Source organism: Genypterus blacodes, unplaced genomic scaffold (assembly GCF_046128005.1).
Source record: "Genypterus blacodes isolate CSIRO-AG114 ecotype Tasmania unplaced genomic scaffold, CSIRO-AGI_Gbla_v1 ptg000216l_1, whole genome shotgun sequence".
Classification (NCBI taxonomy): Eukaryota; Metazoa; Chordata; class Actinopteri; order Ophidiiformes; family Ophidiidae; genus Genypterus; species Genypterus blacodes.
The window spans coordinates 2884-17730 of record NW_027467015.1 but is presented as its reverse complement, the minus strand read 5'-3'; the positions used below and the strand labels follow the sequence as shown (position 1 = coordinate 17730).

At 44.1% G+C, this 14847-nt stretch overlaps 1 protein-coding gene across 1 annotated transcript; it reads left to right on the top strand.

The window, feature by feature from the left end:
- The first annotated feature begins 666 nt into the window (after positions 1-666).
- On the top strand, positions 667-12172 carry LOC143016165 (uncharacterized). Its single transcript, XM_076170347.1, has 14 exons — positions 667-806; positions 2533-2699; positions 3389-3564; positions 3870-3984; positions 4890-5083; positions 6724-6773; positions 7065-7168; positions 7341-7478; positions 7683-7876; positions 8042-8334; positions 8511-10501; positions 10593-10724; positions 11616-11830; positions 11974-12172. Exons 2-14 carry the CDS (start codon positions 2556-2558, stop codon positions 12032-12034), a joined length of 3807 nt encoding a protein of 1268 aa, XP_076026462.1. The 5' UTR covers positions 667-806; positions 2533-2555; the 3' UTR covers positions 12035-12172.
- Positions 12173-14847: the final 2675 nt, after the last annotated feature.

The window sequence follows — 14847 nt, the reverse complement described above, 5'->3', positions numbered from 1 at the left end:
AGTACATAGTGTTCACTTCAATACATTTTATGGATTCGATTTTGTTTTCAATCAAAAGCGATTAAAAAAACAATAAAATTTAAGCGTTTGCAGGCGCATGTGACGGCCGCGTTCCATTTCGTAGACTTGTTGCGGTTTCGTAGATCTCAAAGCGCAGGGATGGCACACATTATCCGCCTGCGTGGGATGATGAAGATGGTTTGAGATGGTTTCAGATGAGGTTACGCTCCCTGTTTTTGCCCCATTTGAGGTCTAGATACATAGGAGAGGTCAAACATGTACATTAATTGTGAGCATGAATTCAATAGAGCTTCATTTGTAAACGGACTCACAAAGTAAAAGTAAAAGCTAACTACCTTTGGTGTGTAACAATGTAACAATCACAGTGAAAATGAAATAGAATGACTGTGGGAGTATCGTTTTGCTTCTCCTCAAACCCACATTTAGTCCTTTAAAAAAGTATATTTATAAATATGTTAATTGTGTATTACTAAAGCAGTTATATGATTTCTGGGGCACACTGATTTACATCTAAACATGGATTAAAATTAACGACCATCATTAAACACGCTTTAAATTGTCGATTAATATTTGTGAAATTGAAAAAAGGGTTCGATCGAAGCTCTGATGTCATAATCCAAGTTGAGCCGGCGTGCTAGCAGGCTGAGCGCAGTGTGCTGGAGTGAGGGCGAAGTGGAACGCGTCCCTTTTAAAGGCACGAAGCGGCAGCAGCTGTCATGTGAAAACAGCTGGGCAAGGAACAAGGAAGGATAAACAACAAAACGGATCTGTCTTCATAAATCAAGGTAAAACACCATAAACGTCCACCGGGTTGACTCGTGATGCGTTTCGGACAACTGCGCATGATAATATGTGTAAAGTGTACAAGAGAAGCGTCCATTAGCGTGAGTCCTGTGTGGAGTTAGCCGAGCTATCAGTTGCTAATGTTAGCCTTGGTAACCACATAAAAGTTGGCATGCACTCACGCCAACGGGCACCTCGCTCTCTGCGCTTTGTCATTGTCGATCGATCTTCTACTAGAACTCGCATCATCCTGATAATGTATACCTCCCATACATAACTACAGCGTGATTACAGTGTTAATACAGGCGAGGAGCGAGAGAGCCGCGGGCCTGTGTGCATCCACCTTGCAAGGGACATTTAAACCCCTCTGAGAAGTTAGCTAATGTGGGAGCTAGCTAAAGAGTTAGCCGCGCTTTCATTTGCAGCACTGGTAACTGCAAAATGCAAAACCCTGCCCAGTCCAGCTCTGCGTTCACTCGTTTCAAATGAAAACGGGACGCCTCCATGAAGCCCCTATCCAGGCTTTCATTTAGCTGTGGCCAGTTGAGCTAGCGAGCGTTGCTAATTTGTGCAGCCATTACTTGGCTTCACAACAGAACGTAGGCTAGCTGCTAGTTAGCTTGGTCCGACAGACAACAAAGATAAGCGCAGCTACAGTGAGACGCGCGTGCCAACGTTAACTACGTAATTACAACTCAGCGTTGAATAAACAGTCCTTGTTTGTCCTTGATCGGTTAAATAAGTTTGGTTAAATATGTTTTTCAAGGCCTTGCACGCCTGACTAAGCTGGTTAAAATCTAATATGAGTGTTTGATGTTTTGAGTGAGGCAGTATTCTGTAACACAACAGTTGAATTTCATAAACTTGTTTTGACCTGCTGAAGCCTGTTACATAATCGGGTCGCGCGCCATTGTTATGTGTTTTGTAGTGAAAGAGTGCAATCAGAAAATAAAGGGTGTAAACTGACAATACGACGACGCGGTCCTTTGTTTAGGTGCACAATAAAGTGAGAGTTGGTGTGGGGTGGGTGGGTGGGTGGATGGATGGTCCGGGACACGAATGAGAATCGGCTTGTTGGCATCACCAAGGAGCAAACGCTCAGCCGCACGTCTGCGCAGTCTTTTGCGCCATCTAGTGGTGAACTTTGAACTTGAACTTTCACAGTACAGTCACACGCATTTACACACTTTGGTGCTACAGCTTTCCTAATAGTTAAAAAGATGACAATTAGTGTTTATTCAATCGTAAAAACCAGACAAGAAACATATTTCTTTTATCAGAACACACTAACAAGTGCAATTACTAATTATTATGTTATTATTATTTTGAGGTTATATCATATGAATACTGTACATTACCAGCAGATAATATAATATTATTCATTAATATATCATTGATAAACAAATTACTATTCAATAACATAAAATAGTTCTGTCTGTCATGAAAGCTACAGTGCATGAATAGAACTGCCGAATTTCTGGTTTACCAATTTGTCATGCTTGTCCCAATTTTTCATATTCTTCAGTTTTTAAGATAAGGTCGAGTTGTGTATAGTTTATCGATTTTAAAATGAAGTAGTACAGTAGAGAATGTATATCTTAATATTGAAAATAGCCTCAACATACATTTCAAAAAGCAAAGTTCTTACCTCCCTCAGGAACCTATGCCATCATTAGTGATGGATGCATTCTTGTTATGTTATGTATGATCATTTATGTGTGTATGTAGGCTATACCTGGTGAGGCGGCAGGATGGCGGGGGCAGAGGTGTACACCCCTGCGAACCCCACCTGCAAGATTATGACCTTCAGGCCCACCATGGAGGAGTTTAAGGACTTCAACCAGTACCTGGTTTACATGGAGTCTCAGGGTGCACACCGTGCCGGCCTGGCTAAGGTAAGCAGTGTGTGTGTTTTTGCATGATGTGAATGTTTGCATCCTCATAAGTCCTAATCTTTGTACAGCAAAATGTCTGAGTGATGGAACTGCGCTGAAATATGTCTTGTAATGTTAGAGAAAATGTCCTTATAAGGCTACTATGTGGCTTCACTGAACCTGCCCTAGGTTGTTAATTTATATAAACCACAGCTGTTTAATGACATCAGTGGTCTGTCTGACATCACCTTTGTGTAATGATATCACGTGACATTATTTCACACATCACAAAGTTCTAAAACAGCTGTATAGGACTCGTGTCCCTCTGATTGAAAGTATTCGCGTCCACAGTGTATTTTGGAGAATGTTGCAAAAGCACAACCACCACAACAGCCGGGCATGTAAATGAACACCATGTATTTATTATACCTGTTATATTATACCAGTTATATTGCTGCTGTGTGGAATTGTGACCCCATAATACAGTAAATATGATTTTAAAGTGAACACCTTGTTTTCAGATAAGACAGATAAAAGAAAGCATAATAAAAAAAAAGGAAATAATGGCACAAGACTTGACTGAATACTTATCTACAGTATATAGACATACATTGGCAATAGGTAGACAGACGTGTGCTGATTCCTATTGATGATATGGTGATCTGAATGGTAATTTGCTAACCCATTCTTTCTCTCTGTCTGTTGCGCAGGTGATTCCCCCCAAAGGCTGGAAGCCCCGTCGTACCTATGACGACATAGACGATCTAATGATTGATGCACCCATCCAGCAGATGGTGGCTGGCCAATCAGGGCTTTTCACTCAATACAACATCCAGAAGAAACCCGTTAGTGTGCAGGAGTTCAGACGGATGGCTAACAGTGACATGTCAGTATTAAAGAGCTCTTGTTGGATTGGTGCCAGTGTTTCAACTAATGGACAGGAAACTAGCAGTTAAAGTGGTGCTGCCAGAGGGGAAAAATATGTATTTTGTGGGTAAAGGGACTTAGAAAATGCACAGTAATATAATTTAAAGTAGTCAAAATTGGAGTCAAGTGCAAGAAATGTGTGCATTCTATGAAATGTTGCAGAAGGATATTATTAGCCATTATGAAAGACTATAGATGCTGATTGAACAGTAGCCATTCATACGTGATCTTAAAACTGCTGTGTCATTCCCCTCCGCTCCACAGGTACTGCACACCTCGCTACCTGAATTATGAAGATCTTGAGAGGAAATACTGGAAAAACCTCACCTTTGTCTCACCCATATACGGTGCTGATGTCAGCGGTAGCCTCTATGATGAGGTAGAGGATGTTTCTTACTCCTTTGTTTGCTCTTCACTTCAGTTTTGTACTTGTCTGTCTCATTTGATCCGTCCCTCGAGCTGAGCTCAAATTTCTCACAGGTTCAGTTCACTTAGTTGACTCTGTGTTCAAGGGAGAAAACAGTGGAAAGGATTTTAGTTTGCCCTAACAAACTTGATTTAAAACTTGCACCTGTCTTGAATATTATAAGTTATTCGGTGCTATTGCTGGGGCAAGAGGGTTTTGACAGGGATTGGACAGCTTCTCTTCACCTCCAGCAAGTTCAAATGTAATTTTGAGCCAGCAGCAGCTCCATGGAGGCATAATACACCTCAGAAGTGCCACTAAAATGCTAAAATTGAAGCAAACCTGTCGTTATTTTAACCCAATGCATCAGTGCTTTGCTGTCAGTGTGGATATCCTTTACCGAAATAGCTGGCTGCTGTTTGTTTGTTTGTTTGTTTGTTCTTTCCCCTTGCTCACAATGCTTCACATCAGGAAACGGTTCCAATGTTTTAATGGGGAGATTGAAAGCTGGCATTTCTGTAGCACAATGACTTGGATTTAACAAAGCCTGGAATTGGACGGGGCTTCATCTAGTCAGTGCTGAATTTGAATTGGCTGCTTTCCATTGTTTAGCACAATATGAACGGAATGAATTACAAGGGAACCGTCTTACTTCATTGAATGCATTTTACTTTTAATTATGGGCTAATTTGAGGAATATTTTGGATTGTTGATTTGTGTGTGCATAAGTTGTGACTGGACTATGTTATTGTCATGCATTTTCTTTGTACATGCATCTGTTGCTGTACACTGCTCTCTTACAAAACCTCAATACTGATTGTGATAATTGGCTTTGAGCATTCTTAAACTTAAATCTAACCACCATTTCAATCATGCAGGACGTGGATGAGTGGAACATCGGCCACCTGAACTCTGTCTTGGATGTAATTGAGGAGGACTGTGGCGTATCGATCCAGGGGGTCAACACGCCGTATCTTTATTTTGGCATGTGGAAGACTACTTTCTCATGGCACACTGAGGATATGGACCTGTACAGCATTAACTACCTGCACTTCGGGGAGCCAAAGTCCTGGTTAGTATGACGCAACAAATGTACACAAAAATAGGAAAAAGTGTTTCTCATTGCTCCGCTATTTAATTGAAACGCATTGTTCATACGTTGCTTTTATTGCTTTCACTTGCTACACATACTCAGTGTTAAGTATCTCTCTACATTTGATTCAAGATCATCTCAACCTCTTCAGTATTTTCCTATGTGGCACAGATTCATTCGCTCGACTGGTTTGTGTCTACTGTATATATTGGAATTAAGCAATAAGTAGGAATGAATAATGTTCTAACTTATTACATGGAAACTTAGTATCAAGCCAGTCACTGAATGTGAATTGGTACTTGTTGAGATGGGTCCCTTCTTTGTGAAGTGAAGAGAAGGTGAGCATAAGGAGGCCCATGGGAGAGCGGTGGTGTGAAAGAGGAGTTGGAGAATGAAGGTGGATCAAAATGGAGTTTACTTTTTATTCCTTTGTCAGACTGGCTTGCTCATTCCTGCCTTGGAGGGAGTTCTGCTCATTAGAGCAGTGAGCCCTGCAACCCCACAGGGATCAGTGTCACAGCCAGAAAGTGAAACGCACACTCCTGCACCCAGCCCCCCCCCCCCCCAGACTTACCCTCGACACACACACACACACACACACACACACACACACACACACACACACACACACACACACACACACACACACACACACACACACTTGACATACACTCTTTCATCTTGCTGCTATTTTGACATCCCATCCCTGAAGGGGAGCAGCTTAAAAATGCACCTCTCACCCCCCCACCCCCCACTCCCCATGTCATCTCTACCTGAGGATGCCTCCCCACTTCACCCTGTCTCTGACTGCACTGTTAAGCTGACAGGTGCTACCTGAGGATGCCTCCCCACTTCACCCTGTCTCTGACTGCACTGTTAAGCTGACAGGTGATATGATGATAGAAATGCCACAGACCTGAGGGCGAGTGGTGCTGGGGAAATGGAATGCCGAGTCAAACCTTGAGGGATTCTGTCACACTCCCTGGGTTTCTCGCTGGGAACTTCGGGAATAGTTAAAATTCAGATTGCGTCAGGAGTCAGGAGTGAGGTACAGGAAGACGCATAAGAAGACCAAAATAAGATTATGTGGACTTCTTTGCACTGGAGCAATTAGTGATGGTTATTTTCAACCTGCACCTTCACAGTATTATGTTCTTCGAGACTTGAATACAGATGTTAGTAAGAGTCTCTGTGTTTCCCTGGGAAAGCTCATCTAATCCTCAGATTCTCTCTCTCTCTCTCTCTCTCTCTCTCTCTCTCTCTCTCTCTCTCTCTCTCTCTCTCTCTCTCTCTCTCTCTCTCTCTCTCTCTCTCTCTCTCTCTCTCTCTCTCTCTCTCTCTCTCTCTCTCTCTCTCTCTCTCTCTCTCTCTCTCTGTCTCTCTGTGTGTGTGTTTGCTGTTATGATGTTTTACAAATGTTGCACAGTAGGGAAACATTGACCAGCAATCTCCCAATTATTCATTCATCCACCACTTGATGGCAGTCTTGAATTTGTAAAGGTCCAATCCCACTGCTGTTATAACAAGAGCGACATAATGAACAATGAATGCGCAGTTAACCTTAAACTGTATCTGACTGGCCATTTACTACCCCTCTGTATCTCTGCTGTCACCACCAGGTATGCCATCCCCCCTGAGCATGGGAAGAGACTGGAGCGCCTGGCTACAGGTAGAAAACACACACCATTTTTTTACAATTTTAAGAGAATAAGACTTCGAAATGAGGCAAAATGATTAAACAAGAGGGACTAGAGGGGACTACAGCTAATTTTAAAGGCTAAATCCTTATTATAGCTGCTGCGAGTTGAGATTTAAAAGCAAATTTGTTGTTGGTTACAAATCTTTAGTGTTGAAATTGTGAAATATCATTATAGTTTTGTAATAGTTTGAGAGCGTCTGTAAACCTGACTTTGTTGTGATAGTAAAAACCTCCACTCACTCCATTTTTTCTCTCTTGCAGGTTTCTTTCCAAATAGCTTCAAGGGATGTGAGGCTTTTCTTCGTCACAAGATGACTCTAATCTCCCCGTCCATACTGAAGAAGTATGGCATCCCCTTTGATAAGGTAGACGCTCAGCTCCTCTGAAAAATTACAGTTATTTATACGCCCTTTATTTACAAGCAGGTTTGGAACACTTTTCCTGTCCCTATAATTGATCCTTTTATTTATGATATATCTGTCTGTCTGCCTGTCTCTCTCTCTCTCTCCCTCTCTCTCTTCTCCTGTGTATTCTCAGATTACTCAGGAAGCTGGAGAGTTCATGATCACTTTCCCTTATGGTTACCACGCTGGCTTTAACCATGGTTTCAATTGTGCCGAGTCCACCAACTTTGCCTCTTTGCGCTGGATTGACTATGGCAAGGTGGCAACACAGGTAACATCCAACATAGTTCAAACTAAAGAGAATTAACAACGGAAATGAATACTAAACTCTTGCAAGCTGTGCCGAAAGATGTTTCTTATTTTTGGAATGCATTTAATTTTAAGAAAAGCCACAACTTCAAATGGAATAAATTGTTATTTTAACGTCTGATCTTATTTAGGCTTGCATTGATCACCTCCTCTCTCCCTCCTGTAGTGCACGTGCAGTAAGGACATGGTAAAGATATCCATGGAACCCTTTGTGAAGCGTTTTCAGCCTGACCGCTATGGCAACTGGCTGTTAGGCAAAGATTCGACACTTCTTGACCACACGCGTGCGACACCCGGTACAACGCCAGAGCTGCAGAGTTGGATACAGAGGCGCCACAAGACAAAACCAACAAATAAAGGGTACTGGATTTAGTTTAGATAGATATTTACTATCATTCCAATGCCCTACTGTTCATGCAATCTATAGGTCTACTGCTAACTGCTAACTAAAAATGCTCGTGGATGTTTTCTTTGCCCCTAAGTCATCACATTTTCATGTCATTTGGTTCCTCTGTCTCCTTAAAGTAGCAGCCACTCCCGTATGCAATCCAAGCGCCTCAGAACCTCAGAGGAGCCTGTTGGATTGGATGGGAGATCAACCCTGAACAGCAGCAAGAGGAGAAGCCTAGATGGTCCACTCGGGCCAAAGGTGCGGCGATCTGTGGGAGGGACGACGTGCAGGGCAGAAGAGAGGCTGGAAAAAGAGCAGGAGCAGGAGGAGGAGGAGGAGGAGAAGGAGCAGGAGGAGGAGAAAGAGAAGGATGACAGAGAGGCTGAATCAAAGCACAACCACAGTCCAAATCCTCTTCAGCTCTCTGGTAAGAATCTGATTGGTTGCATGAGAAGGTGTTTGTCTATCTTTGGATAATCTGAAGTGTTCCCTAGATGGCCTAAGAGTGTATATGGGTACATGACTGAGACAGTGCATGTGTCTGCTTCTATGTCTTTCGCTGACTAGATTAAACATGTTACCCATCCGTGTTTCCTCCAACAGGTCCTTGCAGACAGATGTGTGTGGTCAAAGTAAATCGTGTAGAGAGTGACAGTTTGGGTTTTTCTAAGACAGAGCCCTCCCAAAAGTTTGACCCCAGCTCCTCTTCCTCCCCCTCGTCACCAGTAAGCAAAGGTGACCCAGAACACCTCTCAGGGTCAGGGATCACGGACAGGACTCCTATCCGAATGCATGTTGGAATTGATGAGTCAAGGTCTCACGCTTCTGAATCGCAAAACCTCTCAAATACTCAGGACTACTCTACAGGGGTCACACCAATAGAGACCAACACAGTGAGCTCACCTTCAGCCACAACAGCCGTTTCTGTTGAGACTGAGATGGGCTTGTATCCTTGTGACTTTGAAGGGCGAATGTCTAGTACTTTGTGTAGAGAAAACACTTTGAACCCAACGGCAAACACTGATAACCACATTGACACAGGTACAGAGAAATACACTAACAGCTCCGCTAATGCAGAGAAAATGGACTCAACTGACCCACAACATATCAACTCACACTCCACCTCAAAAGCACTCGATGATCTCAACACAGAGCCAGCAGAGGGAGGCAGCTACACATCATGTAGCCCTCTCTCGCCTTCAGGATGTAGTGGCAGTCTAGATAATCGCATCACAGAGGAAAGCCTTTTCCCTCCTTTGCTACAGAGGACTCGAGTGGATATGCCACTCCTGACTCCTGAGCCAATAGATAAGGCTGGAACCGGTCCTTTGCCACCCGTTCTGACCCAGGAGATGCCCTCTCTCACCCTTGCAGATGATGGGCTTTCTAGGATTTTACCCTCCACATCACACTCTCACTGGGTGGCACCTGTGCTTCAGCGGGAGACACCAATTGACTCTCAATCCTCAAGTGAAACGAAACGGGAAGGGAAGGAGTCTGGACGGATGACTTCAAAGGAAATGCTGACAGTAGCAAATGCCAACGGTTGGCATTTAGACTCTCCATACAAGCGTGAAGCAGCAGTACCTGATTTTACAGGTAATATAGCTTATTTAGCTACTAACACTATGAACAAAGTAACACATGGTGATGTCCATGAAATGTTAACAGTACCAGAAATTGCTGTGGGAGAGGATCTTACACATGCTCAGAGTAATGCTTTCCCGAGCAATCTACTCCAGAGCACGGAACCTCTAAAAGAGCTGCAACCCAATTTAACAAGGAAAGTTGACAACAAGGACATTGCACTCAGTCACTCGCTGCTGGCTAGCTCCTCAAACAATAACCCACCAGCCTCTTTCCTTCAGTTGTGCCCTCAAAAGACAGCAGTGCATCTTCACCAAATGGATAAAACTCCTCTTCAACATACTACGTTCTCCCCCTCACCTTGTGTTTCCCCCAACCCATACACTGAACCTAAACCCTTCTCTAACAACATATGGAAAAACCTCAATTCCCACAGTCCTGCAGTACTCATCCAGAGTCTCAACCCAGAACTCCCGTCAGACTTTGCTCACGACCCGTTACCTTATACCATGTGGACTGAACCACAATGTAAAGAAGTCACAGACCTGGAAGACACAGAACAACATCTCCAGGAGCACCAGGGTGAGGGCGGTGGGACTCTCACCTGGGCCCAGCTGGAGCCCACCTCTCTGATTTCTGCGAGTGCTGCCGAGCCCCTGGGGATCTGTGGAGACTACGATCTCCACAGAGTGGAAGCGGACGGGGCCGACGCGCTTGTCCTATGCACAGAGCTGGAGAGGGAGAGGGAAGCAGAGGTGGGACTAGGACCTGACACTGCTGTTTCATCTCTGGGCTTGGGAGGAGGAGGAGAACAAGACGGGGTTTCTGATATGGAGGAAGGGGTGTCCGAGGGAGAAGAAGAGCAGCTGAGCAGTGCCAAGGAGGAGAGCAGTAGCGAATCATCGGACGAGGAAGAGGATGAGGAGGAGGAGGAGGAGGAGGAGGAGAATGATACAAGCAGCCATGTCTGTGATGAGTCGGGCCTTGAACCTGGGGAGGTTTGTCCTGTGAGTATTCCTTCACACACAATCTAGAGTGGTATATAAACCCAGATGTGGACTATACACTCTAATGCCGTCTTATTCCTCCTGGTGCCAGTACCCTGCCCTGTCACAGAAGAGGACCAGTAAGAGTTGGCGTCACCCGCTGAGGAAACCTACTGCCAGGGCCGTACCCACCGCTGTCAAACAACAGGCCGCCAGTGATGATGGTGGGCACATTTCCACACATGTACGCACACTCCCAACATTTTAGACTGACACATATCATGAGGCTAGAGTCATGCATATTTAAATTTTTCCCAAGGCCATTGTCTGTTGTGGTTGGTGCTCCATAGTGGGTGGCACCTGGTCAGAAACCACCATCCTCACACAAAAGTAGAGCCACCATCATTTTAAAAATAATGGTTGTAGACCAAATGGCAATTTATTTGATTCCTTCAAACATTTGTAAGAAGGTTTTGCCGTGTCGCATTTTATTGTCACTCGACCGTTCCACTCTGCAATCCCCTTTTTTGTTTTATATTTGATGTCAGTGCCAAAATAAAGCAACCAAATTTGACTTTCAGGTCTGCCACAGTAAAACAGCCCTGGAGATAGGTCCTCCATTTGTTTTCATGGTTTTAAGAGCAAGGGCAGACTCTTAGTTAACAACTAGTAATGCACATATAAGTGCAAAGTTGCATTCATCATCTCCTTGGTTGACATGGATGATGAATAATTTAGCAGTCAATTTAGTTGTTTGGCCCTGGGTAAGAAATGTCCATGAAATCACTATTCATGGCTCTGAGAAACCTGTTTAGTGATGAGGAGAGCGCTTAATCTTTTTATGCAATGTTATAAACAGAACCCTATTGATTGAACACATTCTTTTCAAATCAGTGGAGTAATTGTCTATGCGTCGGATGGATTAGCCGTGACTTGGCAGCAAGGCTGTTTAATACTGTGTAAGTTAAAGTGACAATGGTGCAAATCAGGTTTCTCATTTGTCTCCGATTGAAAATAAGGCTTAATTAACAAACTAGATACAAGATCTGTGTTTGGTTCTGCATGGAGGCAACAGCAGCGTTACTGGAATAGATAAGTGTCTGCATGGTTATATGATTTGATTGTGTTCACTCAGAACCCCCAGAAGCCAGCCTGGCTGACGAGGAGGAGGGGGAAGAGGAGGAGGAGGAGGAGGAGGAGGAGCATGAAATGGAGGCCTGGGCTAAGCCCCTCATTTACCTGTGGCAGAACAGGAAGAGCTGTTTCACCGCAGAGAGGGAGTACAATGCCAACGCAGCCACCATGCAGCCGTACTGTGCTGTGTGCACACTCTTCATGCCGTACTACCAGGTACAGACTTTCATGCTCGCTCACAGACAGACAGACAGCATAGATAAAGACGGTGACATCAATACTTCCTTCTCACAGGAATAGGAATGTTTGATTCCACTATAATAACATTTGTGCAAATGTCCAATCGTTTTCTCCCACAGGCTGAAGATAGAATGGAGGACGACGGCCCGGTCTCAACCCATTATCCCCATGAACGTCTGAGGAGGACCAAGCCCCTGGTCCCAGAGATCTGCTTTTCTTTTCGAGAGCAGAACTACCCCCCCACTCCCACAAATCCTCTGCTGCAGGAAGACGGCACCTCCCCTCTGCTGTATTGCCAGGGCTGTTGTCTGCAAGTACACGCAAGTATGTATGCGCAAGAGGCGTACAGTTTGTGTACTGGATCTCTGGTACTTCATGTATAGCAACCACATGTTTATTTCTCTTGTTGTATTCCGATGCATCCACTTCCTTTGACAGTGCTACTTATCCGTCACACCAAACCACAGTGTTTGTTTCTGTATCGTCAGCTTGTCTCTCTGATGTAATTTCCCTGTGAGACTGTCACTGGGTTTAAGTCCTGACTTATTCCGTTTCAATGTCTGCCCCCCTCCTCGCCCCCCGTCGCTGCCCTTTCTCCCTGCGGTTTGGAGTATTTTATTTCCCTCATCAGCTGAATGAGGGTGAATCCTCCTGTCTTCACCACACGTGCTTCCTGTCCAAGAGCCCCAAGCCATTGTGACAAGCCCACACACACACACACACACACACACACACACACACACACACACACACACACACACACACACACACACACACACACACACAGTCTAAATCTCATTCACACGCTTAACAGCCCCAGATCTTTTCTTCCCCCCAGTTCACACAAATTTCCCAATACCTTAAGCGTTCACTTTGTTCTACCGACATGTTAGACGCTTGAAAGTCCTTGAACACTCAGTTGTCTCTCACGGTGCACTGTAAGTTCAGAGTTTTAAATCGACTTTGCCCCCACAGCCATTCCTCACACTCACAACCTCATCTATTGTCGTTCCTCTTTTTCTCTATGGGTTTACGTACGTCTGTGCTGCTTATCCGGGTTGTACCGTATATATGGACGCCTGTATTCTTTTGCGTCTGTGGAAGTCGGGTTATAAGAAGCAGATGAAGCTCACGTCATTTGACACTGATGAGAAAAGCACAACTGCGGTTTAGAGAAGGAACAATAAGTACAGGTTAATGTTGCTTTCTTTCTCTCTCTGCTGATATTTGAACCCAGGAAAAGGAAAGTGAGGCGAGCCGAGATTTTATGTTTGGTCCGGTGATGGATAGAGGCGGAAAAAGGGAACGGAGACTCACACGCGTACACACTTGAAGTGTTTGTTAGCATGAAAAATTCCCCCAGCTTATGTGTCTAAAAGCCTTCAACCGACGGATTCTAACCAACTGCCAACTTGAGAAGAGAATCACATTTGTCTTCCGTTTCAAATCCAATTTTTTTTTTTCTTTTAGAGGCCACCGCCACTTAAAACGTCTGCCTTGTTCTGCCATACCAAGGACACAGACCAAAACTAAACCAAACAACTACAATTACTCACAGCTTCTGTTGTTTTTCAGGCAAACCCAGTGTTTTGAGATCTCTGCCAGCCCCTAACATCACCGTCCCATGGCATACTGACACACAAGCTCCCTTTGTTACATACACACACATAAACATGCACATAAACATTCAGCATAAATCTGGTGCAGATGATGAGCAACTGGTCAAACTGTTATTTATGTATATTCTATATATTTGTTGTTGTTGCAGACATTCTTCACTTTTTACATTGGTGTGTGTGCAGCACCTGAAAAGAATTTAAGATCTGAATATTTCTTTTTTTTTTTGTTCCCCCCATTTCGTAGCCACACTTAACATTCCCATATGTACACACACACACACACACACACACACACACACACACACACACACACACACACACACACACACACACACACACACACACACACACACACACACACACACACACACACACGACGGAGATCTCAGTTTCCACCAAGTCTGCAGTATTTGCACGGTTCTAGGCGGAGCAAACACACAAATCTGTGGAAAACCTGTGGGAATAATGTGAAAAATGTGCAGTTACGTTTGCATGTATGATAATCTGTGTGGACTGTTCTTTACTCGATGATGGATTTAACATTTGCCATCATGTCATGTTTTTGTAGACGTGGGTCAGAGCAGTTTAGCAGTAATCTTGAGTGTTGATGTAAACTTCTCAGATTAATGTTTGCCCTTCACTCCCTGCCTTCTTCAGGCTGCTACGGTGTTGCTGCAGATGATGTGGGGGAACAGTGGTCTTGTGATCGATGTTTGGAAGGAAGCCTCACAGCAGTAAGACAAACTATCTGTCCCTCGTATGATGTCACCTTGTCTTGGAGTTTGTCGAAAATGTGTTTTCCTATCAAACAGCCCAGACGGAGGAATAATATTATTCATGCTTTGATGCTGCCAGAATATTTGACAGCGATGATGTTCCATTAGATCCCAGTTTGGTTTTAGATGCGTGACCATAGTTGAGACATCTGACTCTGACTGTTATTGCTGGCAGCGGTCTTTAAAAAATGTTTCCCTTAATCCACACGGCTTCCTGTCACAAAGATGAAGAATGCTTTCCCTGCTTCCAATATTCCCAGTGGATTTGCTACACAGTCTGCTCCAGCAGCATTAAAACACACCATGTAGCATATTTTAACAGGATATCGTTGACTGACTGACTATTGAATGTATGGAATCCCTCATCTGTCTGTCCACCTGTCTCCTCCCCATGCTCTTCTTAGGAATGCTGTCTCTGCAACCTCAGAGGTGGAGCTCTGAAGAAAACCAAAGATGACAAGTAAGATTCTTCAATGATTACCTGTGCATTAATCTGCAATCTCAGAAATATTCAATTTAATAGTCCAGCATCCCTTAATAATCAATACATGTGAATGTGTTGACGTGTGCCTCTTTAGATGGGCCCATGTGATGTGTG